General features: G+C 53.8%; 8 protein-coding genes across 8 annotated transcripts; 3 read left to right on the top strand and 5 right to left on the bottom strand.

Annotated features, from left to right (window-relative positions):
• Nucleotides 1-4,064: 4,064 nt before the first annotated feature.
• N0V96_009219 (uncharacterized protein) lies at nt 4,065-5,484 on the top strand (the record flags this gene model as incomplete). Its single annotated transcript, XM_053195850.2, has 2 exons — nt 4,065-4,149; nt 4,367-5,484. The coding sequence occupies 2 exons, from the start codon at nt 4,065-4,067 to the stop codon at nt 5,482-5,484; spliced, it is 1,203 nt and encodes a 400-aa protein (XP_053046583.2).
• A 705-nt stretch (nt 5,485-6,189) lies between these two features.
• Nucleotides 6,190-7,155, top strand: CDC8 (Thymidylate kinase; the record flags this gene model as incomplete). The annotated part of the gene is made up of 3 exons (XM_053195849.2): nt 6,190-6,415; nt 6,513-6,621; nt 6,681-7,155. The coding sequence occupies 3 exons, from the start codon at nt 6,190-6,192 to the stop codon at nt 7,153-7,155; spliced, it is 810 nt and encodes a 269-aa protein (XP_053046582.2).
• A 541-nt stretch (nt 7,156-7,696) lies between these two features.
• Nucleotides 7,697-8,538, bottom strand: N0V96_009217 (uncharacterized protein; the record flags this gene model as incomplete). The annotated part of the gene is made up of 2 exons (XM_053195848.2): nt 7,697-8,454; nt 8,532-8,538. The coding sequence occupies 2 exons, from the start codon at nt 8,536-8,538 to the stop codon at nt 7,697-7,699; spliced, it is 765 nt and encodes a 254-aa protein (XP_053046581.2).
• A 1,381-nt stretch (nt 8,539-9,919) lies between these two features.
• N0V96_009216 (uncharacterized protein) lies at nt 9,920-11,207 on the bottom strand (the record flags this gene model as incomplete). Its single annotated transcript, XM_053195847.2, has 3 exons — nt 9,920-10,595; nt 10,659-10,900; nt 10,962-11,207. The coding sequence occupies 3 exons, from the start codon at nt 11,205-11,207 to the stop codon at nt 9,920-9,922; spliced, it is 1,164 nt and encodes a 387-aa protein (XP_053046580.2).
• An 826-nt stretch (nt 11,208-12,033) lies between these two features.
• Nucleotides 12,034-13,662, bottom strand: SPE2 (spermidine resistance protein; the record flags this gene model as incomplete). The annotated part of the gene is made up of 2 exons (XM_053195846.1): nt 12,034-13,484; nt 13,548-13,662. 2 exons carry the CDS (start codon nt 13,660-13,662, stop codon nt 12,034-12,036), a joined length of 1,566 nt encoding a protein of 521 aa, XP_053046579.1.
• A 2,297-nt stretch (nt 13,663-15,959) lies between these two features.
• On the bottom strand, nt 15,960-16,928 carry CFD1 (cytosolic Fe-S cluster assembly factor cfd1; the record flags this gene model as incomplete). The annotated part of the gene is made up of 2 exons (XM_053195845.1): nt 15,960-16,835; nt 16,896-16,928. 2 exons carry the CDS (start codon nt 16,926-16,928, stop codon nt 15,960-15,962), a joined length of 909 nt encoding a protein of 302 aa, XP_053046578.1.
• A 4,721-nt stretch (nt 16,929-21,649) lies between these two features.
• On the top strand, nt 21,650-23,291 carry N0V96_009213 (uncharacterized protein; the record flags this gene model as incomplete). Its single annotated transcript, XM_053195843.1, has 2 exons — nt 21,650-21,957; nt 22,079-23,291. The coding sequence occupies 2 exons, from the start codon at nt 21,650-21,652 to the stop codon at nt 23,289-23,291; spliced, it is 1,521 nt and encodes a 506-aa protein (XP_053046576.1).
• A 639-nt stretch (nt 23,292-23,930) lies between these two features.
• Nucleotides 23,931-25,743, bottom strand: N0V96_009212 (uncharacterized protein; the record flags this gene model as incomplete). Its single annotated transcript, XM_065758582.1, has 3 exons — nt 23,931-24,353; nt 24,410-25,634; nt 25,694-25,743. 3 exons carry the CDS (start codon nt 25,741-25,743, stop codon nt 23,931-23,933), a joined length of 1,698 nt encoding a protein of 565 aa, XP_065612647.1.
• Nucleotides 25,744-25,984: the final 241 nt, after the last annotated feature.

Here is a 25,984-nt window from a genome sequence, read left to right as displayed (position 1 = left end):
CAGTGACCAGCCTCTCCCCCCTCGACTAACTGACGGCGAAGAAGTGAAGAATAACTGTAACGGAGGGCTCGAAGCAAGGGCAGTATGCATTCCCTTGAATGCCCGACGCATCGGTGTCAGAGCCTTGCATGTCACAGGCGACATACCTATCTGTTGGTCTGGGGAAGCGCTGCAGTGAGGTTGGTGATTTTGAATTGGGGCTGTAGACGTGGCTCAATCAGGTTGTCGACTTCTTGCACATGCATGAACCACCTTAGCGAGGGCAAAGACGTTTGCCATTTGCGTCCAATAATACCGCTGGCTGTCTGCAGGAGGCCTGGAGGATGATCATGCTGTCAGAGTACTCGTTCACAGAAGCTCAGCAGGCGCCGGTGGATGATGTTTCGCGTCAGGTTATGCGAGGCACATGGGGGAACCTGCTAGGCCGAGTAGATAGCCGGGCCCTGCTTAAGATTCCGAAATATAGACTTCCAAAGACTGCAAAAACGAGGCAGATGAGCCTCAGACTTGTTGACTGTGACCGCGCATTATGTTTGACGTGGCGATGTTGAGACCCTGATGCTTGATTCTCATGCAATCCGCTTACCGACTTGGTCAACGAGTTGGGAGGGAGGCCCGGAATTGTGGCCAGACCAACAACACAAGAGCTACACTGTAGCTATGCCGACGAATCGAAGTCCTAGACCGATGGCCGTGGCCCAGCCCAGAGCCCAGAGAATGGAAGACGAAGAGAGATCTTCCCAGTTAGCGGCGAAGATGGCTAAAGGCTGGCGTCACCACGATGATCTAGGGCCAATGGGTTGTGTACGCATGAAGAGGGTTGAGGTGCATTATAAGGCAACACTTGAGCTGTCAGACTGTCCTTAAGACGCGGAGGCCCGTAACAAAAGAGACCCGGACCACGGGAGGCGAGAGGCCAAAGGCCGTCTGGCCACCCGCGATGTTGGGGGGTCATGGTGGGAGACCTGGCGTGCCGTTCTCGCGGTTCTGTGGGCAGCTGTCAAGTCCGGCATGAGAGGTGGGGTCAAGTAAGGCCATGGAGGAGGTATGAGGTCACACAGGGAATGTGTGCTCAGCAAACTAACGAAGGAAGGTCACAATACGAGGTCTGGGAGAGTGGCAGAGCAGAGGTCAGAGAGGTGGGATTACCCCCTGCGTCGGAATGGCCGCTGTGTGTGAGTGAGGGCGGCTAAGGCTCTAAGCCAACGACGGCTGGGGGCTCGTGGCGAGGCATATTGGAATGAGGGGAGCTGTTTGATGGCGAGGTGTAGTGAGTAAGTGAGTGAGTGAGTGGGACTGTGAGTGAGAGAAGAGAGAAATAAGCAATGTGGCAAACATATGTTTGAACAATAGTTCAAAATGGTTTGCGGGACATTGGGAGTAGTGTTCCTATTCATCCAAGGGAGGAAGAATGAGCAAGAAGAATGAATGTAAGTCATAGTACGGATATGTACGGATGAGCTGCGGGAGCTATGGCCAGAAGTTCGACAGTGCTCTCACGCCTCACGGGGCGAGTTGAGATGAAAGTGACGGCAGTCAGATCAGGTACCCACTAGAGCAAGGTAAGGTAAAGATATCCGTAGCCAAGATGATCTGCTGAATGGGCTGCAGTGACAGACTTCCAAGTTGAGAGTGAGAGGACGCAATTGCATGGGCAGCTGTCATTTCGGAAGGTGAATGTCAATGCCCACACGCACTGCCGACGGGTGCGAGGGGGCCCTGCCTGTGGGCCGTAATGGATGAGGATCACTGTAGGTAGTGGACGAAACGGATACGGATGGATACATAGTGGGGAATCAGGCAGCGGACAATGTGGGCTTTATCAACGCGTAGGGCAAATTCGCATGTCTCGCACTCTCCCTTGGAATCGACTCGCGCTCTTCTCGGTTGGCAGTTGGTGAAGACGGACTGCACTTGCATGGATATGAGAGGGAGAAACGGAAGGGTACAGTCGCCCATAATGAGAACAGACAAGACATCATTGGCCGGTTACAAGTTGATGCTCCGCTTATTGCGGACGCGTTTAATTGGCCGTGTATCGCGGTTCGGAGAGTGGAGACTGGAGAGGGAAGTTGCATTCTGGTCGAGGTGCGCCTGGCCACTGCTGCCTTTCCTGTTCGCGCCGACCAATCACATGACGTAAACAGCCCATCGCATGAACGTCGCTTTTCCCGTAGACCCACTCTTCCGACGAGTCTCTCTTTCCTGACGGGATTTTACGTGTGGTGTTTCTTCCTCAGCACGCCTGTCACTCGTGAGGTAAGGTAAGGTACCTTAGGTACGTGCCTGATCCACTCTCCCATCACAGCTGTCCGCCTGCCCGCCGTGCCCGCCCGGTCAGACAAGGTAGGCAGTAGGTACCACAGTACTCCGTACCCGCAGGGAAAGGGAAGGAAAGCTGCATCTGACTTTCCCTGATTCGATCTTTGGATGATTTGGTGTCTCTCACCTGCATTGGCCCATCTCGACACGCCAGCAATACGACGTCTCCATTGGTCTTGTCACGGAACTCTCGCGTTTTACCACGTCGCTTTCTGTCTCTCCGTCTCTGGCTCTGTCTGTCTCTGGCGCTTCCAGTCTCCCAGTCTCTCATCTCTCAGACTCTCTCTATCCGTACAAACGCTTCCCATTCTTACCTGTCGAGGCACCAGTGCAACATCATTCGACTCCCGGAACCACCTACTCTCGCACCGGCACACTGCTGAACGCACATCGCCGTTTCGAGACTTGAGCCTTCGTTCGACCTACCTTTGCTTAGGTATTCAACTACCAACTTAAGTTGTCGAGGTGAGAGACCAAGCATTCATGATCCCAATACACTGCAGATGGCAGATCAATTTGCTCTGTCCCTCCCCCAATCCCATCCTAACCAGGCTGTCCTACCTTACCCTGCCCGGCATCCCTCGCCCCCTTGCCCTGGCACGCCGCACACCATCTTCCACAATCCACGTCCCATCTCCGTCTCCATCGGCTGAGAACTAACTCGTACTCCACCCAGACGCCAGACCGTGTTTGCTCTGCGCTGCCTCCGCGTCTCTTTTAGAGCAAGGTACCCGTCATCCCCTAGACTGCCCTATTCTTTCCCCTCCTATGAATCCCATCATCCAAGTATCTCTCTCCAACTGCTGACAAGACGCCTAGACTTTAATTCCTAGTCTCTATACTATCCGTACACGTCCTTAGTTGGCTCCTTGCACACCCGTCTTCCTCGAAATACCATACCGTCGCTTGCTTCTCTGGGCACTGAGTGGCCCATCTCTGTCCCTCACGCAGTAGCGCAGCTCATCTTCAAACCACTTTTTTGGCTCCAGGGCCTTGCATTCAGCGACCAACGCCGCCTGCTACCGTCTCCATCGGCATCCATCCAACAAGACACCGCCAGACTGCCTACCTTGCGCTATCACTTGTCGAACCCACGACCAAGACCAGGCCTAGGACCCAAATCCAGGCCGTAACGATACACGCCCTTCTCTATCCCACCCCCGGTTCCGTGCGCGCGCCCTCTCTTCCTCTCCGCGTCTCTTTCTCCCACTCGCGAGACCGCATTTCAATCTTAGTCCCTACCTCTACTGAGAATAATCCCTGCTCCCTACCGACACTCACCTCGCTCGCACTCTTTTCTCTCTCTATCCCCCCTTCCCACCCCACGACAGCTCGTCGACTGCGTTTCGGTCACTCTCTTCCTGCAACCAACTCACTCGATTCCACTGCGCGGAAGAGAATAACAAATAAACAACGATTACACACACTCGCTACTCTATCCCGCCGCACACCTAACCGCCGCCCCCAGAGCTTCAACACCATCGAGTCTGTCTGGCACCGACTTGCTTTCCCGGGGAACTCATCGACGAGGGGACGCTGCAACTCACTCACGAGTCCCCATTCTCCACGAATCGAGTCGACTGTCGATCACAGAGCAACTGGGACCCAGGGCATCAAACTGAAAGCCGCTGGCTGGGCTGCTCCCATTCCCGACGCATCGCACCCCATTGCATCGCACAGCGGAACCACAACACCACATCCACTCGCCCTGTTGCGCGCACAACCGCTTCGATCCACACACGATGGCGTCCATTTCACGTCAACCCTTTGCGCCCCTCGACGGCACCCGACTGCAGAATCTGACGAGCATTAAGAATAGACAGAATGGTATGTTTGATCAACCCACGACCAAACACGCCCGTTTCTCTCCCCGCAATTCTCATGTTTTCATATTGTGTACTCGCGACATGACGGGCGCTGTATGTGGCCCTCTCAGCGAGATTCGCCCGCCATACCGCTAGAATGCGCCTAAACCCCCAACTTGAGCACCTGCCCCAAACACGTCCAAAATCCTTGCACAAATGGTCGCTAATAATTTTAACAGCTGCCCCATCAGCTACTGGCGGTAAGCGCAAAGCTTCAGACAGCGTAGAAACCGACGATTGCGAAAATGTCGACCCGTTTGCTTTCTCAAAGCGATCTAAGAGCTCCGAAACCTTCTACCCGTCAAAGGATGTCCTCAAACCTTCGTCCTTTATCCTCACCAAGGCCGCGCCTCTCGCTGCAAGCCCTGTGTTGAACTCCTCGAGGCCTACCCTTCCTCGCCCTCGCAGTTTGCTCCAGCCCAAATCGCCTTCAGCTAAGATCAACACGGCTATCGCCAAGTCCTCCCCACTTTCAGCTCCCGCTGGACGCTCGCCAACTCGCGGCAAGCGTTCCGGCATCCTTTCAAACCGTCGTAGAACCGTTGGCCCCTACACCCGCGTAGACCCGCCTGCTTTCAACCTGCCTTCATCCTCCTCGGCACCATTCAGCCTCGATGCTGCTCTCAAGGGGACTATCCCGAGCTATGCTGCCCGTTCTACCGTTGCCGCACCCTCGCGGAATGCCGTTAAGGACCTTGACGAGCCTGATCTGAAGGCATCTTGGTTCTTTGATATCCATGAAGATACGCCTGAGCAAGAAATGACCAACATGCTCCAGCACGGCACCTGCGTCCTTGACATAAGCTCTGATGAGGAAAGCGAACGCAAAGCCAGCAGAGACCGTGCAGAGGGCCGCGACAAGGAGAATGTACCTCCTGTCGATGATGTAAGCCAGACATCTGCACGTCGCTCTGCTCGTCGTACTAGCGAGGACGAGATGATCTTTGAAAAGGAGAGGATAGCTCTGGGCGAGATGGATGCCAGCGAATTCTATGCTTTCGGCTGCGACGAGTCATCGATCATTATTGTCCCCGCCGACGAAGAGGAAGAAGAAGAGAACGAGGTGGCTCCCGAAGCCGCAGTGCCCGAACTCAAAGAGCTTGTTCCGGAACCCACAGTAGTCCCGCTTGAGGTTCCCGTGGAAGAAAAAGGTGTAGACGAGCTGATGGGCAAATCCACAGAGACACCGGCCAAGGCTGCACTCTTGGAGCCTATGGAGGGCACCGGCGAGAGCTTTGAGCTTTGGGAAAGTGGAAGCGCCAAAGATGAGACAGAGGTGGCGGTTGCTGACAGCTGATGGTGGCTTGCTTCACTTTGCTTATCTGGCTCGACTATGCTTCGCTTCCAACTATTCACCATCTTTTAATTACGGGTCCATGATGAATGCGGCGTTTGCAACGGTTGTTCGGGATTTCGGATGGACGAGCCAGGACTAAGCGACGGAGAACACTGGGGTACTCTTGGTGTAGGAACAACGGATACGGGTGTCTTGTTTTGTACAAAGCTGGTTTTCGGAGTATTTCTATTGTTTGAATTTACTTGAGCGATTGATGCCACCATCAACAGAACACTATTGCAGCTTTTATTTCTGCAACGCTTTGGAGCCGTTTCGTCACCATGCCCACTCTGCATCTTAGCCATCAACTTTGGCCATGCAACCGTGTAGCCTGTTTTACGAAAAACCCCTGCCATCTGTCGTCGCATCATTCTTCGCACTATCCAGGTGCTTCAAGATGGGCAATCTGGTGTCGTTGGTCCGCGATGTGTTCCCACGTGACAGCCGCTCACCTCACCCTGCCCGGTCGCTCCAACGCCCGTATTCCGGGGCTCCACTCGGCCCGCATGTGCCCACCTCATTACACCTTCGCACCCAGAACCGCACCACTCGACAACACTCGCGTCTCACACCAGCGCAGTGCCCCTCACTCATACCCGCTCATTGGACTGTAGAAGCCGCGATTGGAGTACCAGAAGTCAGTATAGAACGGAAATCCGAGACTCGATGGCATCCATCAATGATCTCGCCACGGCGGCCATAGCGACCTCGGCCGCAACCGGCGGGCAGGCCGGGGATGCCCTTCCCGTCACCACGCCGCCGGCGGGTGTCGTCCGCGGGGCCTTTATCGCATTTGAAGGTCTTGATCGGAGCGGCAAAACCACGCAGGTGAAGCTGCTTGAGCAGCGGTTGATTGAGGAGGGGAAGAAGGTCAAGGTTATGCGGTTTCCGGGTGTGTATACCAGCTTTGTAACATCAACAATGTTCTTCTATTACTTGCATATGGATGGCGCATCGATTCTTGCCACTAATTGAACTTTATTAAATAGATAGAACAACGCCTATTGGTCAGATGATTGATGCCTATCTCAAGAGCTCAGTCGAGATGGAAGACCACGTCATTCACCTTCTCTTCAGCGCAAACAGATGGGAAGCAGTGTAAGTGGTTCCCCTTTACCGTACATCATCATACCTGAATAAGCTTATATCTGCCCTAGAAAAAACATTCAAAATCTCCTGGCGTCGGGATATACCGTCATCTGCGACAGGTATTACCACTCGGGCATCGTCTACTCCGCCGCGAAACAGAACCCCCACCTGAGCCTCCACTGGGCGCGTCAACCCGAAATCGGTCTCCCCCGACCGGATCTCGTTCTGTTTCTCGACCTCGAAGAGGCCGTCGCCCGGGAGCGCGGGGGCTGGGGCGGCGAGGTGTACGAAAAGGCCGAGTTCCAGAAGCGGGTGCGCGAGCTGTTTTGGGGTTTGAGTTTGGGGCGGGTTGGGCCTGATGGCGGGTTGGGTGAGGAGGGCAGGGTCGATCGGGAGTTTCGGCAGGAGGAGGAGGATTTGGTTGTGGTTGATGCTGGGGGTACGCTTGAGGATGTTGCCGAGGAGATTTGGAGGAAGATTGGGCCGCGGGTGGAGGCTGTTGAGAAGGGTGAGGCTGGGAGCACTGTGAGGGTTGTGTCATGAGCTTGCGACACTCGAGCGCTTCAGAGGGAACCTTTGGCTAGTATCGTCAAATAATCTGAGATTTGGCGTTGAAGATATCTACACGAACCAAGTTCATCGATCGCCATTAGAATGAGCATAACGATACAAAGTAATGGCTCTTGGCCTCCCTACTCAATAGCCTCGAGTTTGGGCCATATCATATCGAAACGCTTGCACCTTTCATCCAAGGTTGTTGAATTCAACACCGTCATGACACTCGAGGTATCACCCACATCCCCCAAGATCGCAACATCGAGCGGGGCATAAGACGATCCCACGGCCGGCCACCCAGGCCCTGCGAAAGGATTCTTCACAAATTGGGCAATGGCACCCCTAAAGTATTCATAAACTGCATAGGCCTGAGGGGTGTATGGTGTGGTATCCGGATCGGTGAAGAGAAGAATAACCTCTGAGCCGTGAAATTTGCCTAGCCAGTCGTACTCTTTGGGTAAGAAGTTCAGGACGGAGGTATTGAAATGATATCGCCAGGTAGAGATGTCGTTCGAGGCTGCTGTTGAAGCTAGGATGGATTGAGGCTGCGCTTGTTTGTCAGCAACTTCAAGGTCGGAGAGAGTTGAATGAGAAGAAGACACACGCAAGACCAGAGCAAGTCAGTGTAAATAGCCGAGGCGAGATCAAAGTCATTGTTGACTCGGACATCAGACCGATACAAGGACACAATGGTCTCTCGGTCTTCAGGCGGTATTAAAGCTGGAGGGAGATATGCATTGAAGAAAGCCGTCATGTTGACTTGATCGTTGACCAACCCACGCCCTTCTTGCTCCACTGTGCCCGTCAAAAGAGGAACTCTGACAACGTCCCCGTTTCTCCAGAGATTACTTGGCTTGCCGAGGACCGTCTCGTTGTCAAACTGTGGTCCGAAAGTGATGCGATACTCCCGCATGGCGCTGGTGAGATCCTCCGCCGGGACGGCTTTCATACATCCAAGTTCATCTGTCGCGTTGACGCATCCGACTAGGCTCGACAGCCCCGACCACGTCTCAATTCCAGGGGATGGGTGGGCGAGATGTCCGAAGCTCATTTGCCCACTGGACATGATTGCAGCCCGGAATGGGATCAGTTTGTCGTTGACGTAGGCTTTGAGGTGGTGGTCTACGGAGAAAGCGCCTGCGGACTGGCCCCAGATTGTCACCTTGAACGGGTCACCGCCAAAGGCAGCGATGTTTTCTTGCACCCAAGTAAGAGCGAGACGCTGGTCGTGTAAATCTAGGTTTTGTTCGGAGAGTGGGATCTCGGGTGACGTAGGGAAGCCAAAGACTGTGGAGCGCATGTGTTAGCTCTTTGAATACATACGCCTGTACATATGATGATGATCATCTCAGCACGGATGCAACGTACCATTTGTGCGGTAGTTGAGGGTTACGGCGATGATATTTTCATAAGCCGCAAAAGTAGAAAGATCGAGTCTGCCGTGGCCTAGTTGCCATCCGCCGCCGTGAATAAAGACCACTACCGCCAATCCGGCGTCCGGAAATTGAGTTACGGGGGCGAAGACATTTATACTCAAGCAATCTTCACTTTCAGGCGGTGCTGGGGTGTTGAAGAGATCTTGGAGAACTTCAGGTCTTGGGCCGAGCTCTTTGGGAGAAACATCAAGTCAGTACAGGAGGCAGGGATGCAGGTATGTGGAGTTGTATCTTGCCGTTGATGCCAAAGTTTTGGAGACATGCTGGCCCGAATTCTGTGGCATTCAAAGTGTCTTTCCATGACTTCGGCGGTTGAGGGAGGGTGAAACGCTGAGGAATAGTGGCATAGGGAACCCCGAGAAACTTGTTTACTGGAAATATCGCGTTTGGACGGCTCGTCGAGATACCTTGAATCAGACCTGAGGATATCGTCGCTGTAGGGAAGACCGTCGATGTGGCCGAGGAGACAATGGGCAGAAGAAGCAACTTCTGGATCTTCATGGTTTGGAATTCGCAGGCGAAAGAACCTGCTCAGTCTCTTTTCTGCTTACGGGCAGAATTATGAACGATAGAGATCGATCAGGCAAAGGATGGTTACCAAGAATGAGAACGGCTTTAATGTTCTTGATGCTGTGGCCTCGTTTATATACTCGTCGTTATCCACCCGACGGCGTTCTAGACTACTTGTTGCAGCATCATGAACCAGAAACCTAGAGGGCCTCTTACAGCTCAGAAAGCCTGCTTATCCGAGCGTGCTGAGCGTCTGACGCGTTTTGCAGATCATCACATCATTCACTATGGAGCCTGAGATGGCCTCGTGCGGCATGGCTGGTCTGCTTGCTCGGGCGCCAGATGTTTTTGACGGAATGCGAAAAACGAAGCCAAGACGAGGATTGCGTTGGAGTAGCTGAGCGGCCCTAAGGATGCTAAGGAGCTGTCCAGCCCAACACGAGATACGAAGCCAAGCCACTAGACGGAAGTTTGGGGGTACGGCATGTAAGTGGCTGAACGGTGTCAGATTTGTGAGTGAGATAACTTCGATCTCAAGGACATACAGAAGAAGCATCATCGCTAGGCTGTCATAAGATTACAATGCGAGCAGTGTTTAAGAAAATGTAGATAAGATTCATTACATAAGAAATTCAATAAGACGACTCGTGAAGACAACAAAAAGGACGCTTCATCTGCTCATAACCCATAATCCGTAGTCCGTTACCCATGACCCGTAATCCATAACCTCGTCTTATCCAGACAAACAAATAGTACAGTATTCAAAGAAAGGAACTTTATCCAACTTTTCCACAACGTTTCGGCTGTCAGACTTGCTCCGGACTATGTGTGACGATGATCGAAGGCAGAGGCGGCTTCAACGCGACTCCACGGGTATCGAACCTCCCATCGAGCGTATCCGTTCCGACGGTAGATCCATAGTCGCTCAGTGACCCGTTTCGTCGCACGCCAGTATCAACGGCTAGCTGCTCCCAATCCTTAGCCCACGCCGTTCCGGGGGGAGGGGGACACGGCTTGTCCTTGTTCGCCGGCGGGGCGAGCTTACCGTTCCCGGGGCAGAGACATTCGGGCGCGTTGGCGGGGGTGATCTTGATGGCCGGCGCGACGGAGGTCTGTTCCAACTCGGGCAGAGGAGGCAGCGGCTCTGCTATGGGGAGCATGATGCCGAGGGAGTCCGGGTGCGGGTATGGGATGGGCGGGACGGGGGAATCTGCTCGGCGTCTGGGATAGCTGGCTTTGCGGACGAGTTTGGCTCTTGCTGGGGCCGGGATCGTGTGTCGGTGGTTGGCGGGGAAGTAATAGTAGGCCGGAGGGGTCGGAGGACGGCTGTTTGGCCGGCTTGAAGGCTTGGCTTCCTCGTCCTTGAGGTCCTTTTCGAAAGCGCTGACTAGACAAGTGACCGTGTTCCGCCGTCTAAAGCAGGGCAGCTCAAATGGGTGCGATGCAATCTCCAGCACAAGAATGACGACAATGCTGCAGATGCTAGTCGAAGAGTGTTAGTTCAAGACGCATTGTGTCCACAAACATCCCCAAGTTGCGACGTACATTCCGATGACGGATACTGAGAAGTTGAGCTCAGTAATTGGGCTTTGTGTCACAAAGCCGGGGTAATGTGACAGAGCTACCGAAGAGAGAATCACAGCCGGAATCCAGAGCAAGAGACCCAAGCGGGCAACGATGACAGCCCATGATACCAAAGGTGATTGTAGTGACTGCCTCTTGACAACCTGGTAATTGCGGAACGACACGATGATGTGCAACACCACGTACATCGGGGAGATCATCGACTGCGAGTAATTGTTAGCCCGCATTCCTTTCTAAGTCACAGATACTGGGGACAGCACTTACACCAAACAGGATGAAGCTCTGACTGAGACAGTCACGCTCGCCAGTCTTCGAGGGCCGAAACTGAAGAGCCGAAAGGCAAAGACCTCCCCCGGACGCGACGATCATGAGAAACATGACGGCAATCATGACAATTGGGAGAGGCTTGGGCGGGGACTTTGTAGAAACATCGCTTCCTGACATGGAGGATTTTGTCTCCAACGACTCAACGACACTGACGGTGTCATCGCCTTTGAGAGAAGGAGCCATGGCAGAAGACGGCAGGGAATGATCGGATGCTTGACAGTTGCTTGAATGTCCATCATCCTTACTACGGCATCCTTCCTTGAGCAGCTTCATATATCATTTGAGGTGGGATGGCTGGTGTCTTCGCGATGGATGCCAGCACTTGCTGGCGTGGCGGGTGGGCTCTCAACATTCCAGCCCGAGACAAATCGAGGCACTGGTCGCTGGGGGCCAACGGCCATCTGGGGTGGTTGTGGGCTGGAGCACCGCTGCATCGGGACTCAAAGGCCTATCGATCCGATGCATTCCAGAGCCCGGCTGCCACTGAGCAGCCATAAACGCCTCGGAAAGCTGTGCGTGGTTGGCAAATTCAATTCAAGTCTGGGCTTCTCCTTGCCAATATCAGTAGACATGTCAATAACGGCCCGAGGCTGGTCAAGAATTCGTAGTTGAACCAGATGGCTGTGGCTTTCAGCCGGCCTCGTTCAGCGTGGAAGAAATCTGCCCAGCAATCGATCGCATCGGGATCAAGCCCGATTGATGACCTGGACACTGAGTGAAGCGGACGAGACCAATATGTCAAACAAAGAGACAAAGCCAGCAGGTGGGACGGCGTAAGGGGACTCTAAATCATGATATATTGACGGAACAATCTGTTTTCCCCCCTAGATACGAATCCTCCTACTGAAGCCAATGATCGGCAGTATCTGACTATAAAAATACCATGTATAGATACGTGTTACATATATAGCGAGTGTTTTTGGGATGGGACAGCAGCCATACAGGATACGGTCGGATGTATCACGCAGTCGACGAAGGGAAACATAGCCAACGCCTCATGGAGGGCAACTCACATCTCCTCTCCGAGGCGAGCCTCACGGTCGCCAGCCCAGTCATCCCGCTCGTAGAAACGGAAGACAAGATCGTAATCCTCAAAGTCGTGGACAATGCGATCAATGCGGCGATATCCACGGACAGGGTCAACAAGACGCTGAACGGCAGTCGCACGAGAAGCATAGTCGCCCATGCCATAGGGGTTGGCGCTCTTGCCCTTGGCCTCGAACAGAGTAACACTGAAGCGGCCGGGCTTGAAGATATCAACTACGTGCTCGATGATTTCAGCCGTAGTACGGCCACTCTGGCCTCCAGGGACGTTGGTCTCAAAAGAGGCGAATGAACAGTTGGGCTCTGGGGTGACGTGGACAGTGAAATAATGAGCAGCATTTCCGCCCTTCTCATTCTTCGAGTCGTCCTCGTCGTCGGCAATGGCTGGAACGACACCGTTGGCGGAAAAGCCACAGGGGCTGAAAAGGTAGGCGTCGACGCGAGCCCCGGGATACTTGCTGGTTGGGTAAACGCTGGAGAGGCCGCAACCCTCGGAAACAACGGTACCAATCGCGTGGCCCTCCGTAGTCAGAGCCTCAGTAGCGGCACGTTCGCCATCGTTGAGATCAGACTCGCCAATGTTCTCAAAGACATCGACATGGTCCTCGCCCGCCTTCTCATGAACCTGAGACATGTCACCCAAACTCTGGTGGGCGTCGTCTCGAGCTGCCTGCGTCTGCTGCAAGTGCAACTTGTCGGTAGCGACCGCACTCGCGTCCGCCAAGTAGAACTGCTTCGCATTTTCAGGGTCGAGATCAGTCATGAGAATTTCAAGAGTTTCGTCACTGCGCTCCTCGAAGCCGCTGCTGAAGCTGGCCACGCTACCAGTGGGAATTCTGGCGGCGAATGCTGCAGCTTCTTCTGCCTCGTCGGGAGTCCTAGGAGGCGTCAAGGTTTTGTTCGGCGTGGTGATGTAGAGGTACCAGTGATCGCCGTTCATTTTGCCAACCATGTAGGCACTGCCACCCTCGAACAGGTCATCCAAGTATTTGACCTCTGATCTCCAGCTTCGGTGGGGACCCTGCTGGCGGTCAGGGAACAGGAAGTTCTTGCGACTGTAGAAGACTCGGTAAGGGGTCGCAGCAGCCTTGACGTTGGTGGATTCCTTGGCGTTATGGAACGGGAAGCCGGCGTGTTCAGCCGCGATGTGGAGGAGTCGCTGCAAGCCCAGGAGGAGAGTAGTCGTGCCGCACGTCTTGAGAATGAGCTTGTGGGGGAACACAAACAAGCTTGACTCGGACAAGAGATAGGCATCGACAGAGTCAGACTCGAGGACGGACAAGATCTTGCAGTTGACCATGTCGAGCATGGTAACCCAGGTGTCGGCGGAGACGGCTTTCAAGCCATTGGGCTGGGCGCTCGCGGGGAGGGACTCGGGGCCGGGGGCGAACCACACTTCGAGGAGCTTCTCGGGGCCTAGAGAGTATGTATGTCAGCAAGTTGTCGGGATAGAGGCTTGTGATTTCGGAGCGGTATTACCTTCAAAGGCATTGGTCGAGTCTAGGTCAGCAGCGACATCATGATTGATTGTCAGATGAGGAGTAGCCTCAGCCGGAGAGAGGGCGTAGTCGTTGGGGACCGAGGGGTTGACCATCTTCTGCAGGGCTAGCTCTTGGGGCGCAACCCGGGAGCTCGTGAGAGAGTGTGAGAGAGAGAGGGACGGAGAGGGCAGGCTTAGATGTTTGATGACTTTCCCGGTAAAGGGCTAGAAGTCCGCGGGACACTAGCTACCGCTCAAACGAACTTTGCGGCGTCCGTTTGAGAGAGTAGGCCCACAGGAGGGTGGACAATTTTGGAGGCTGGCGGAGCCAGCAGCAAACAGTGTATAGAGGGTGCAACGTCACTTGAGGACGTTAGGGAGGTCGAGCGTTGAGGGGTAGGAAAATAACCCTAAGGATCGGAATTGTGTCTTGTTGTAGGGCCTCGCTCTGGCAGAAACCGATACCTGTGGTGGAGTATCGGACCCGGCAGACGAGGTTATCTGCGCGATGGGAGGTCGTTCGGATGGTGGGAGCGGAGCGTAGTAGAAGAGCGATGCTTCTATGGAATTGTTTGGTGCCTGATGTTTAAGCAGGTGTTATCTGGGCCTAGGGAAGGGAAACGTTAGCGGGATGCGCCGAAATTATGAAGGTAGTCAATGGTTGTCGAATTGAACCGATGAGTAGATAGAGTATGCGATGGATGGCGATTCCATAGAGGGTCGTAAGAGGAGAGTGAGTGGCTTACTTTGCGGGCTTGGAGAGGAAGCGTAGGAGGTCGACTTGGTTCATAGATGGCCAGAAATTGGCTAAAGTCGCAGAACGAGGGGCAGCGTGAATGCCACCAGTAGAAAGATGACCGTCGCAGGGATGCTAGATTTGTATATTGATCATGGAGATGTTCGTCGGATTGAGAGACGAAGCTTGCAGGTCGCACACAACCGAAGAAATGAGTCGGCGTGGAGAGGTAGGTTGTCAATTTTGAAGCTCCGGGAGAGATTCCGTCGTGGTGGATGTGGATGTGCTTGTTGTGGTTCGTGGTGGAGGGGAAGCGTTGTCTGGGTGGGTTAAGAAAAAAATAAAAAATAAAAAAAAAGTTGTTTCTGCAAATTGAGCGACAATTGGCGGCATGGGGGCGACCCCTCCCCGGCTCTCCACACAAAAATTTCAGCCCAAGCTACCTGGTAATGGTATACTGTCTGTGTAAGCCTGCGAGGAGCTGCGACTGTCAACCGGGAAGGAAGCCTGGGAGGACATTCTGGCTAAAACAGACATGGAGGTACTTCCTCTGAGGTACCTCACCTTTTCTCACGGATACTTCCATTTGCGGTCTTTTCAGATGGCAACGTTTCTTTGGCGGTATTTTTTGACCAACTGTCCGCTGCAGAGAGCCGCTTTGGGAATGCCCAATGTTCCCCTCCTGATGGGAACACCTGTTCCTTTCCCACCATCTTCGACTCTGCTTCATGCTAGATATTCACTATGCCAGTGGAGAGCTATGCCCGGGAAAGCACGGAAAAGACATCCTGGAGGTTGCGGGACAGGGAAAGACATTGGTGGCTTGGGTGCTTGGGTTCACTGCAGGGGGGGGACGTGTCTCGCTGAAGAACGGGACTCAGACGTCATTTTTCGCAGCCCCGGGCCTGGACCCAAGATTAAAACCAGCCCGACCTGTCATGGAGGGGTAACTTGTGCTCTGTACCTTACTGTAAGCACAACAGTCATGCTAGGTATACTAAGGTAGTCACCAGTGTGAACGAATTTGAGAGAGAAAAAGGCTTGAACTGGGATAGATCGCATGACATGGATTGATAAGGTAGAGAAAGGTAGTGCATGTCCTTTTCATATCATATCAAGTAAACATACACGAGTGGTTGGAAATGCGCTGAAAGTTGTCGTTTGCTTCCAACTTTTTTTTTTCAACGCAGCACCACACTTTTGACAGCGTCCCAGGCAAGGTACCTGTCAATCAGGTACCGCCATGTTTTTGCGGGGCTTTTCCCGTCCGAGGCACCGGGATGCCACCAATCTCGATGCATCCTCACGTGCTTCCAACCTTTCTGCGAATCGATGACTGGGCCGCACATCGGACTTCGTCAACGACAGCGGAGTCAGGCCCGGCAACGTGGAGCTGCTTGGTGTTTTGTGAATTTCCCCATTATCTCTGATGCGCGTTGGGCTGGCATTCTGAAAGCCGCTTTGACTTCGACATACCCAATGTTTCTGTACCTCTGTATCCGATCCGTACAGCGAGGTTGATGGTTGTTCTCAAGCCGTGGCATGCCTAGAATTGGGCACCAAGCTGAGCGTCCGCCTCATCTCGCCAGGGGTTAGAACCTATGGCACGGTCCTGATACTGAGCCTGTCGTCTACTGCTTGAGTTGACATTGTACGAATAGATGGCTCATTTTGCTCATGACTGTGCTTGTGCCTCAACCGTTGTTGTGAGTTTGGAAGTAATTTCGCTAAAGATGTGAGACAGCGAACAGTCCTGGTACTTTTCGACAAGAGTATCGCCCTTCGTTTCGGCCTCCTTGCCGGCTTGGCCAATATCCTGACCGTGTATTTGTGTTCCTTGGGGGTACTGCGGCCTCCTGCCGGACTCAACAAGTTCGCCAAATTGAGGGTCGATGGGTACGGTGCCGAGGAATGGTACCGAGAACTCCCGGGCCATGACAGCTCCTCCGCCAGAGCTGAAAATGTTGGTGCACTCGGAGCAGTGAGGGCAGACGAAGCCGCTCATATTCTCAACCACACCGAGAACCTTGATATTGGTCTTGACACAAAAGTTGAGCTCCTTTTTGACATCTGCTGTGGCAACCGCCTGTGGTGTTGTCACAACCACGGCACCCGCAACCTGGCCAGGCCGAGCGTCTCGCAACAGTGTCTCGGCAAGGGAAATGTGCTCGTCGCTGGTACCCGGGGGCGTATCGATGAGTAGATAGTCCGTCTCGTCCCACAAGACATCGGAGAGGAACTGCCGGACCATGGCCGTCTTTTTGGGTCCGCGCCAGACAACGGCGTCGCCGCGTCTGGGCAGGAGGAACCCAAGACTCATGGCATGGAACGAACCGATGCCCTTCTCTTCGACAGCGTCGTGGACAGGCACGGGGAGCCATCCTCCGGGGGCTTGCTTGACCTTCTCGGCTTCAATCGACAGCATGCGAGGGATTGAGGGTCCGGTGAGGTCGACATCGAGTACACCAACAGAATGCCCGGCAAGAGCAAGGGACAAGGCCAGTTGTGTCGTCACTGAAGACTTTCCGACACCACCTTTGCCCGACAAGACCTACATGGCCAGTCAGTTGACATACAGTGCTTACACGTAGGGGAGAATGAGGGGTCATACCAGCACAATGTGCTTCACTTTAGAAAGCGACATGTCGATAATAATAGAACCTTTCGAATTATGGGAGTGAGTGTGAAACCGGTAAGTGAGAGGTGCTGCATAGAAGGGTCCGTCGAAAAAAGGGTAGTGCACTATATCAACGGAAATGAAGGTGAGGTTGAAGAGCAAGTCAAATGGGCCTCATTTGAAATCAAAGCTATGCTTGTTCCCCACCCAACAGCAGTGTGACTGTGTGAGCCCGCGGGGTTGGTAAGCACCGAAAAGACAACCTAACCACAGTAATGAGAAAGTTTGCCTCTGGCTGTGAGTCAAAATCTTTTCTATGCCCAAAGTGTTAGATGATAGATGGTACTGTTGACAACTAAACGTTTGGCGTGTTCTGGAAGAATTCCATGGCATCCATTGGGCTTTTCATCTGCCCCTCCAACACTCACCTCACTCACATGCTGTCATCCGCAATCGGCGCATGCATGGAATTGAATGCTGCCCGTGGCTCTGTACTTACCTTATCTTATCATTTGTCTGTATGGTATCTTATCGATAGTTGATTGTGGCTAAATGTCGGGTCATTGAACGGAGCGCGTGCAACCCGCAAATGGACCTCAAGGGGAAGGGGAAGAGACGCGGCTGGAACCGTGGGACCCACCGGCAGAACGCCAAGCTCCAATCCCAGACACGCAGTGAGTTGAAGTTGAAGGAACTCCTGGTCGTGCACAGACGCTCTCCGACACGTCCGGAATCCACGACGGGGTTGTTGTCTGGCAACTCTAAGGTACGGATGCCATTTCTGGTTCTGGTTCTGGGTCTCCGTCTCTGCGACGATCAGTCCGTCCCTTACTTACCTTTCCCAATCTGATCTCCCATCTCAATCTCGCAATCTCCGTTCCCTATTTTCCGTCCATACCTTACCTTAACAATTCAATTCGCGAAGCTTGTTTCTGCTATCGAGTTCTTCATTGATACTAGCGCGTCCCTCATTGAGACAACGCCATCCGCTTCACTCTTTTGGAAGAGAATCTCCTTCTTTGTTCCAGTCCCGCTTCTGTTCCTGTTGCACAGCTTACCTTAGGGAATCGCCATCTGCGACCAACCGAGTCGCGGCTCGCGAATCCAAGAAACAACAACATGGCTATCTAGTCTGCCCCTCAATCGCTACATCATCCTCTGCGGAAGACCGCAGGCTTCCTCAAATCGACTTCCCCAACATCATGAATTGTAGTGCCGCACAATGGACGATCCATGGGGTTCACCGTGGGCATCTACCGACAATACAAATGCGCCTTCTACCAGTCCCTCCAAGACCATCATCGAACCTCCACCACCCGCCTTCCTGTCCACCCCGAGCAACCTGAACCTACCTTCCAGCCAATCAGCCTGGCTCGACGACGATGCCTTTGGCGATTGGGCATCCCCCCGACGCCGGACAGGCTACGAATGCATCTCCATGGACATGGGGCAACGATGCTACGCCTATCGAAGGTCTGACACCGAGCTATGAGCCCAGGCCTAGACGGAAGAGCAGCACACCCAGGTGGCCTCGAAGCCGATCACCCTCGCCAGGACTGAGACCTCCCATCACTCCCAACACCGCCCCTCACAGCGCTTCCCCAGGCCAGCCTTCACCCGACCCCTGGGCGAACCACGTATCGACCTATACAAGAGACGACCCCGAACCCTTGGCGAATCTTCCCCAGATACCAGACGTCCCGCCGCTTGTGCTCGAGCAAGCGCAGATCGGTCTGGGTTTAACGAATACTCCCAATGCGTTTAAAAAAGAATTCATTGCCCATACACCAATAACAACACAATTCGCTGAACCCCTTGCCGAACCCTCGCACGAATACCTACAGTTCAGCGATACCCCAATTTTCGATCGATTCCCCCCTACTCAGCAGCAAGGTCGTGATGCCGCCCATTCACCCCCCTCAGCCTCAGCCTCCGCCTCAGCCTCGTCTGATAACGATGACGAACACGACGAACAGACATACGCGAGGCACGCCGAATCCCCTATAACATCTATCGAAGACAATGCCTTACCCCCAAACCTACGCAGAGGAAAGCCTCTGGCAAGGTTCTGGAGCTTGTTGAGATGTATGACGGCATCGCCAAGCGAACCACAGATTCACCCGAACGTGCGCCTTCATTACGCCGTAGTGTAAGCCGGGGGCCAGATGTTGGTCCAGAAGATTTACGTGGCCGGGAAACCACCAAAGACGACCTGGCAGAAGAGGATCGGGAGCCAACGGTATCTCGCGATACGCCAGAGTCTCCCGCAAAGGAATCACTCGACAAAGGTAGCAAAGTTACAGAGGACACTGCTGAGATTGACAAACCAACTCGCCCAGACCACGAAGCCTTCAAGGTTGATCTTCAACATCTCGAGCTTCTCCTGCCGGACGTCTCCTTGGATGCCTCAGTTGTTCCCGAGGATGTACCGGATCGAGTCATAAAGGATAGCTTCGGAAGCATTTCTGAGCGCAAGATGTGGTATCGGTTGTCCCGCCACGAGTCCTTGCGCAAGCATAATGCGGGAGACGACGACAACTATGTTCGGATCAATTGGACAAACTCCACCCTCCGGCAAGAAACGTTGAAGACTGTTCGCCGCTGGATAGAGGAAGATTCGTTCGGAGGACGGCCTTTCCGAGGAGGACTGGCACGAAATGCTGGCGGCAAAAGCTTTGGCTGGGACGCGACAACAGCAGCATCTCCGGTCGACCTCGATAGAGTATTCGGCCGTAAGGCGAAGCGGAAAGCGTCTATCCACCGTCCAACACACTCAATAAGTGGTTTACCCTCGCTATCGGCAGCTCCTATACTCCCCGGCTCTACGGGGAGCACGCCAGCTATGGGACAAGGCACCGACAATTGGGAAGGTCTCGCGACGTTTGGTTGGAGCAGCGGGCCTGGTGATGTAAAAGCAACACCAAGAACGGCAACGCAAAAACCCCAGGCCACAGGTGTACCATTGCCTTTGGCATTCACTGGGTTTGACAACGCGCCAAAGTCACATGCGTCCCTGCCGGCGTTTATCAAGCCGATCGCGCCGACACCTCCACCAGCATCAACCACCATAAGCTTAAAAGAGGTTGAGGGTGCGGCTGCGGATGCGGATGCGGAGGACGATGAATGGGGAGACATGGTTTCTCCAACGACGGCTGAAGCAACGGATTCCACTTCCCTTCCCAAGACTAGTTGGGATTCGTTCTCAACCAACCCGCTAGCCGAAGTCACGAGCATGCCACATCCCGATGCTTTTCTGACTAGCAGTCACCCGGGAGCCGATGCACTCCGCACCGGGAATGACAAAGAAAATGATTCCCGTAACAAATCAGGACTGTGGGATATTGGCAATGTCATCAGCAGCCCCGCCCCCGCCTCCACAATATCTGCGGCAGCTGGTGTACCCCAAAGCCAAGACGGCCCTCTCAGCCCGTCGGTATCAACGAATACATACACATTCAGGCCGGCGTCTACGGTTAAGCGACCAGCGAATATCTCCATCGCAGCCACTCTCAACGACCCGCCGGACCCATTGCTGTCTGGTATTACCGGCGTATCTGCGGGAGGGCTTGCTGAAACCCCACGCACAACGGGCTTCCAGACGCCGTCCACGGCGCAGCCGCACAAGACGAGCACCGAGGGTTATGATTTTGTGCAGCAATTTGTGCGTGAGCTGCCAGATTTATCGTATATGCTTAGATGAGCGCTTTCTCTTGGTCATTTTGACACTATTCATATAAAGTACCTCGACGTAAGCTAGGTAGAAGCACAAGAGGACGGTGGGCATTTAGGTAGCGTTTTGCTGTACTCACATACTTCCTTCATTCTCTCATCCTTTAGCCATGTACTTAAAGTATACATGTATATTGCATTCATTCTGGCGTTTGGTGGACATTGGAAAACCCCAGAGGGCCAGTATGGTAAAGGCACCTTGGATAAGGGGCCTCGTTCTGGCACACATCGTATATATGGAGTGGTTGTATAATCTAGGCAGTATTTTTGTGACTCAAGCACGTCTTTTTTGCATGCCTCGGTATGGCTCGCGATGAACAGAGCTCCGTGTTTAAACCCGAGGCGACACAACTCTCGGAGACGTATGACGTGCGGCCAAGCCGTTTTGTGAGGCCGAGCACATCCACCTGTGGGTTATGCCAGCGGGGCGTTTGACCGGAAAGGATGGGCATCCCCCGTGTCAGAGCCCCGACTCGCGATCCCGACTTTGACTGCCGTCTCGACCGTGATTGCCGTACTCAGTGCCGTGCGGGGACTCGCGGGGGGGATTAGGGCACTCGTTGCGGGATGGCTGTGTCAAAGGGGGCGTCGTCTGGTCTTAGCCAAAGGATTTGGACGGGGGGAAAGGAAGGCCAAGGGGGCGTGTCGGTTCTCCGCGCCCCGCGATATCCACCAGGACAGGGTCCCAAAGAAAGCTTAACGCATAGCGTAGCGTCACGGGTGTCTCGGTTTGTTATCATCTTTTTTTAAATGGCTGCTGCTTGGGTTTTGGGAAACGTAACTAACCTTAGCACCTTGGAACGGATACCCTCTCACACACGCACGCCCACGAGAGAACAAGTACAAGAAGGGCCCCCGGCGTCCACATGTCGACAACTTTTGGATTATTTCCGTGAAACTCTAATTTCGCGTCAAGTCCATTGGGACCCTTTTTACTCAAATATCAACTCTTCTCAACCTCTCTTCTTTGAATCTTCGAAAGGTGGAACAGCTTTATTCATGACGAGAAAAGCTTGACTATGGCCATCCTTGAGCTTCTCATCACGCCTTGGGCACCAGCCCTGGTGGTAGTAGGCATAGCCGTCTACTATCTCTACCCTTTCTTCGTCACATTCGGGTCCCTTCGTGGCATTCCGGCGCCGTTCCCAGCACAGTTCACCAATTTGTGGCTTCTCTCCGTCGTTCGGCGTGGCACGCGATACCAAACCGTCGATGAGATCCACAAGAAGATGGGGCCCGTGGTTCGCATCCAGCCCAACCATGTGAGCATTGCCGACGATGAGGCCATTCAGGCCATCTATGGTCACGGCAACGGCTTTCTCAAGTCGTAAGTTTTCTCACTCGTTCAAAAACGGGCTATACGCTCTCCTTTGGTGATCTCCGAGCTCTAGTTTCCCGAGCCAAGAGCCATTCAATGTTTGACTCAAGACATACTGACCCCGCACCAGAGACTTTTACGACGCCTTTGTCTCCATTCGCAGAGGACTCTTCAACACCAGAGACCGTCATGAGCACTCACGCAAGCGCAAGATTGTGTCACACACCTTCTCCGTCAAGTCAATTGGCCAGTTCGAGCCGTATATGCACGAGAACCTGGTCCTCTTTGTCCAAAAGTGGGATGAGCTCGCCAAGAACAACCCAGCTGGCGCCACCATTGACTGCTTGAAATGGTTCAACTACCTGGCATTTGACATTATTGGCGATTTGGCCTTCGGTGCGCCGTTTGGCATGCTTGCATCCGGTGCTGATATCGCCGAGGTCCGCGAATCCCCCAACAGCCCGCCCATCTACGCACCCGCCATTGAGATTCTGAACCGGAGAGGCGAGGTTTCTGCCACACTTGGAATTCTCCCCGACCTGAAGCCCTGGGCAAAGTACATTCCGGATCCCTTCTTCAGCCAAGGTCTGGAGGCCGTGCAGAACCTCGCGGGCATGGCTATTGCACGTGTCAAGGCTAGACTGGACAACCCTCCCGATATCGACAGACTGGATCTGCTTGCGCGACTAATGGAGGGACGTGACGACAAGGGAGAGCCTCTGGGCAGAGAGGAGCTCACGGCCGAGGCCCTGACGCAGCTGATTGCCGGTAGCGACACGACATCCAACTCTTCCTGCGCGCTTCTGTACCACGCTGCGAGAACCCCTGGCGTGTTGGAGAAGCTGCAAAAGGAACTCGACGAGGCCATCGCCCCCACCGTCGATGTCCCGACCTACGAGATGATCAAGGATCTTCCCTACCTCGCCATGGTCATTGACGAGACGCTCCGCTTCCACTCCACCTCTGGCATTGGTCTCCCGCGTCAGATCCCCGAAAACTCACCCGGCGTCACCATTCGCGGCCACTTCTTCCCCCCCGGCACCGTTCTCAGCGTTCCTTCGTACACCATGCACCACTCCAAGGAGATTTGGGGACCGGACGCCGACGATTTCCGTCCCGAGAGATGGGAGTCGCTGACGGCGAGGCAGAAGAATGCTTTCATCCCGTTCAGCACCGGACCCAGGGCATGCGTTGGAAGGAACGTGGCCGAGATGGAGATGAAGCTTATCGTCGCGACGTGGGCTAGGAGGTACAAGGTTGAGCTGAGACAGGAGATTATGGAGACGAACGAGGGATTCCTGAGGAAGCCTCTCGCACTGGACATCAACATCAAGAGGCGATAATTGGGCGACTGTTTCGGCTAGAAATGTGGCCTTGGGGCTCCTAAGATTATCACGGCAGGGTATATAGCGCTTGCACTTGCTTTCAATTGACCCTCGGTCTTCTCGCGCTCGTTTACTCAATGCCTGTAAAATCCTAGTACAGTCGTTGTAACGACGTGTCTTTAGTCACATGGTCCTATCTATGACATGTCGCTCAAATATCAGGCCTCATTTTCAGTTGTCAGGATTGTACATGATTTCTGCAATGCAACAAATACATGTGGGACCGTGCAAAGTATTCTCGCCTTAGACCAAACCCTGGCAACGTTGCATAGGTATGTTTGGGCTCGTTAGCAGCCACTGCCTACGAGTCTCGCTGGCGGAGATATCAACAGTTTTGCCGCACATCCGTAAAGCTTCAAGCTTGTTGATAATTTGATAACCCAACCTCTTCGGACGGTGAAGAAATGGTCCACGCGCCGGCGGGATAAGATGGGTCGACGTCTGATTTCAGGGTTCTGGTCAAAGGAGGTTTGACCAATATACTTGATAAAGCTTGAAGTGTTGATACAGTGACCAATCGTATGCATTAGATATCTCTTTAAAGTTTGCTCCAGGGCCCATGGCTTTCGGTGTACATTCCCGTGTACCTCTCCGGCACTAGAACTCGCCCTGGAAGTCGCCTTGTGCCCACTCATTCGAGAACCATGCCAAGGAATCCAAACCCATGGGTTCCATGTTGAAATCGAGACTGTCAAGTGCTCCCTCGAATGCATTGTTGACCTCCAGTGAGCCGAGCGCTGTGGGCTGTGGTGGCATAGGTGCCTGCTCGTCTGGCTTGTTGGATTCGGGAACCTGTATATCTTCCCATGCCCCAATGCCAAATGGTCGATTGGTGAGCTCGTCGGCCGCCGGCGCGCCTCTATCTGGGTCATCCGCCAACTGTACCTGCTTCGCGCGAGCAAGGCGGATGCGCTTGGCACCGTTGCCGTTTCTTTCGTCCTGGGGCTCTTCACTAAGCAGCCGACTAGGGGTAGCCTGTATCGAGAGACCGTGGTCCATGAGTCGTTGAAGGTCGGCTTGCTATTATCACTAATCAGTATACTCACTGGTGAGACAAAAGCGCCGGTATTACTAACAATTGAGACTGCAGCTGTTCCAGAACAACAGCCCTTGGTTACCTCAAGACAAATTGAAGCCTTTTTACGAAGGATCTCAGGCGTAAGACCGTACTCTTCCGCGTTCAGGTGGTAAATATAGTAAAGCATGCGGATACACTGGTACGCGCATACCGGCATATCTAGGTCCGCAACGGGGTAATGGTCCAACGCCCTGATGGAGGTGAACATATTTGACATTTCCATCGCATGCTCGTAGCACTGGCGCTGACAACCGGCGATGAACTCGGGACCCAGCCGTTCGGCGGCTGACCGAGTCAAAGAATCGCGAAGCCCAACAAGTCCTATCCTGAAGAGATCGCAGTTGCACTGCCGCAACCAGACGTGGATCATGATGAAGACGCAAAGACGTGGAGAATATGCTCTCAACCGCAGGCTGTTGTCGGACCAGCGGAACGACACGGGCAACCGCTCAGCAAAGTCCGAGAGCTCCTTTGCAAACGACTGGAGTTGTTCCTGGAGTCGGCCAAGGTCGTCGTTGGAACAATTGGAGGCTCGCTTGGCGAACTTGAGGATTCTACCGCGAAGCCAGAGAATGCGCACGTGTAATGCTAAGCTGCCAATATCGTCGTTCTCGGACTCATCGGGACTTGGGACTAGCGGTCGTAATGACGGCGGCGCAAGATCGAACTCAAAGTCTCTTTCGTTGCATGGGAGCGAAATATGAATCGTCTCTGGCGTCCACAAGGTGAGATCGCGGTATCCTCCGGCCATACCCTGATCAATCATGAACAATGCCCACATCAGACGGCGTCTTGATTCCTGAGCGAGGAAGCACAGATCCGGGTTGTCGTAGTTGAGTCGGAGGGCCGTGGCGAATCTAGCCGCTGTGGCAGCAAGCATAAATGCGCTTGAGAAGCGTCGTGTCAAGATGCGATACTTGATTATGAGAGCTAGTGTCTGCACTTTGATCGTTGACGCATTCTCGAGGCCCTTCAAAATGAGTCCCTCAGACTCGTCAATACATTTCTCGCCATACTCTCTCGTTCCCGGCCCAAGGTCAGTGAGCATGCTCGTGATGCCAATGAGAGCCAGCAGCAGCGGACGGTCTAGGCCGCCAACATTATGCCGCTGCATAAGAGAAGCTCGATGAAGGAAGGACAGCATGGGAATGTGATGAACATGGCGGAAGAAATTGTCCAGAGCTCGACTTATCAGAGACTCAAACTGAGGATCAGGTGCCGAGCTGATTGGAGTCAGTGGATGAGGTACGAGAGTGAGCAAGGACAGTGAGAGTGAACCTACAGATCATGATTAAAAGTACTCGGAGTGTTGGACGCCATGGCATCGGCCATGGCGGCGTCGGAATCGTGTGCCGCATCATCCCTGGACAATGACCGACGGTTCCGTGCGTCGCGATTGGTAGCGGCTGCTGAGTTTGACGAAGTTGGTGATCTGACCAAATGGTCGACGAGACCCGGGGGATTGATGCTCAGCCGGGTGCGCTTGGAAGCTCTGTAGACGCACTCGATGCCTTGGGTGCGACATCGGTCACAAGCCGGTGTGTGGCCACTACACCGAGCTTTACGTGAGTGA

The sequence above is a fragment of the Colletotrichum fioriniae genome (assembly GCF_027942845.1).
Source record: "Colletotrichum fioriniae strain IMI 355084 chromosome Unknown scaffold_12, whole genome shotgun sequence".
NCBI classification, from domain to species: Eukaryota; Fungi; Ascomycota; class Sordariomycetes; order Glomerellales; family Glomerellaceae; genus Colletotrichum; species Colletotrichum fioriniae.
This window is presented reverse-complemented; position numbering and strand designations above follow the sequence as displayed.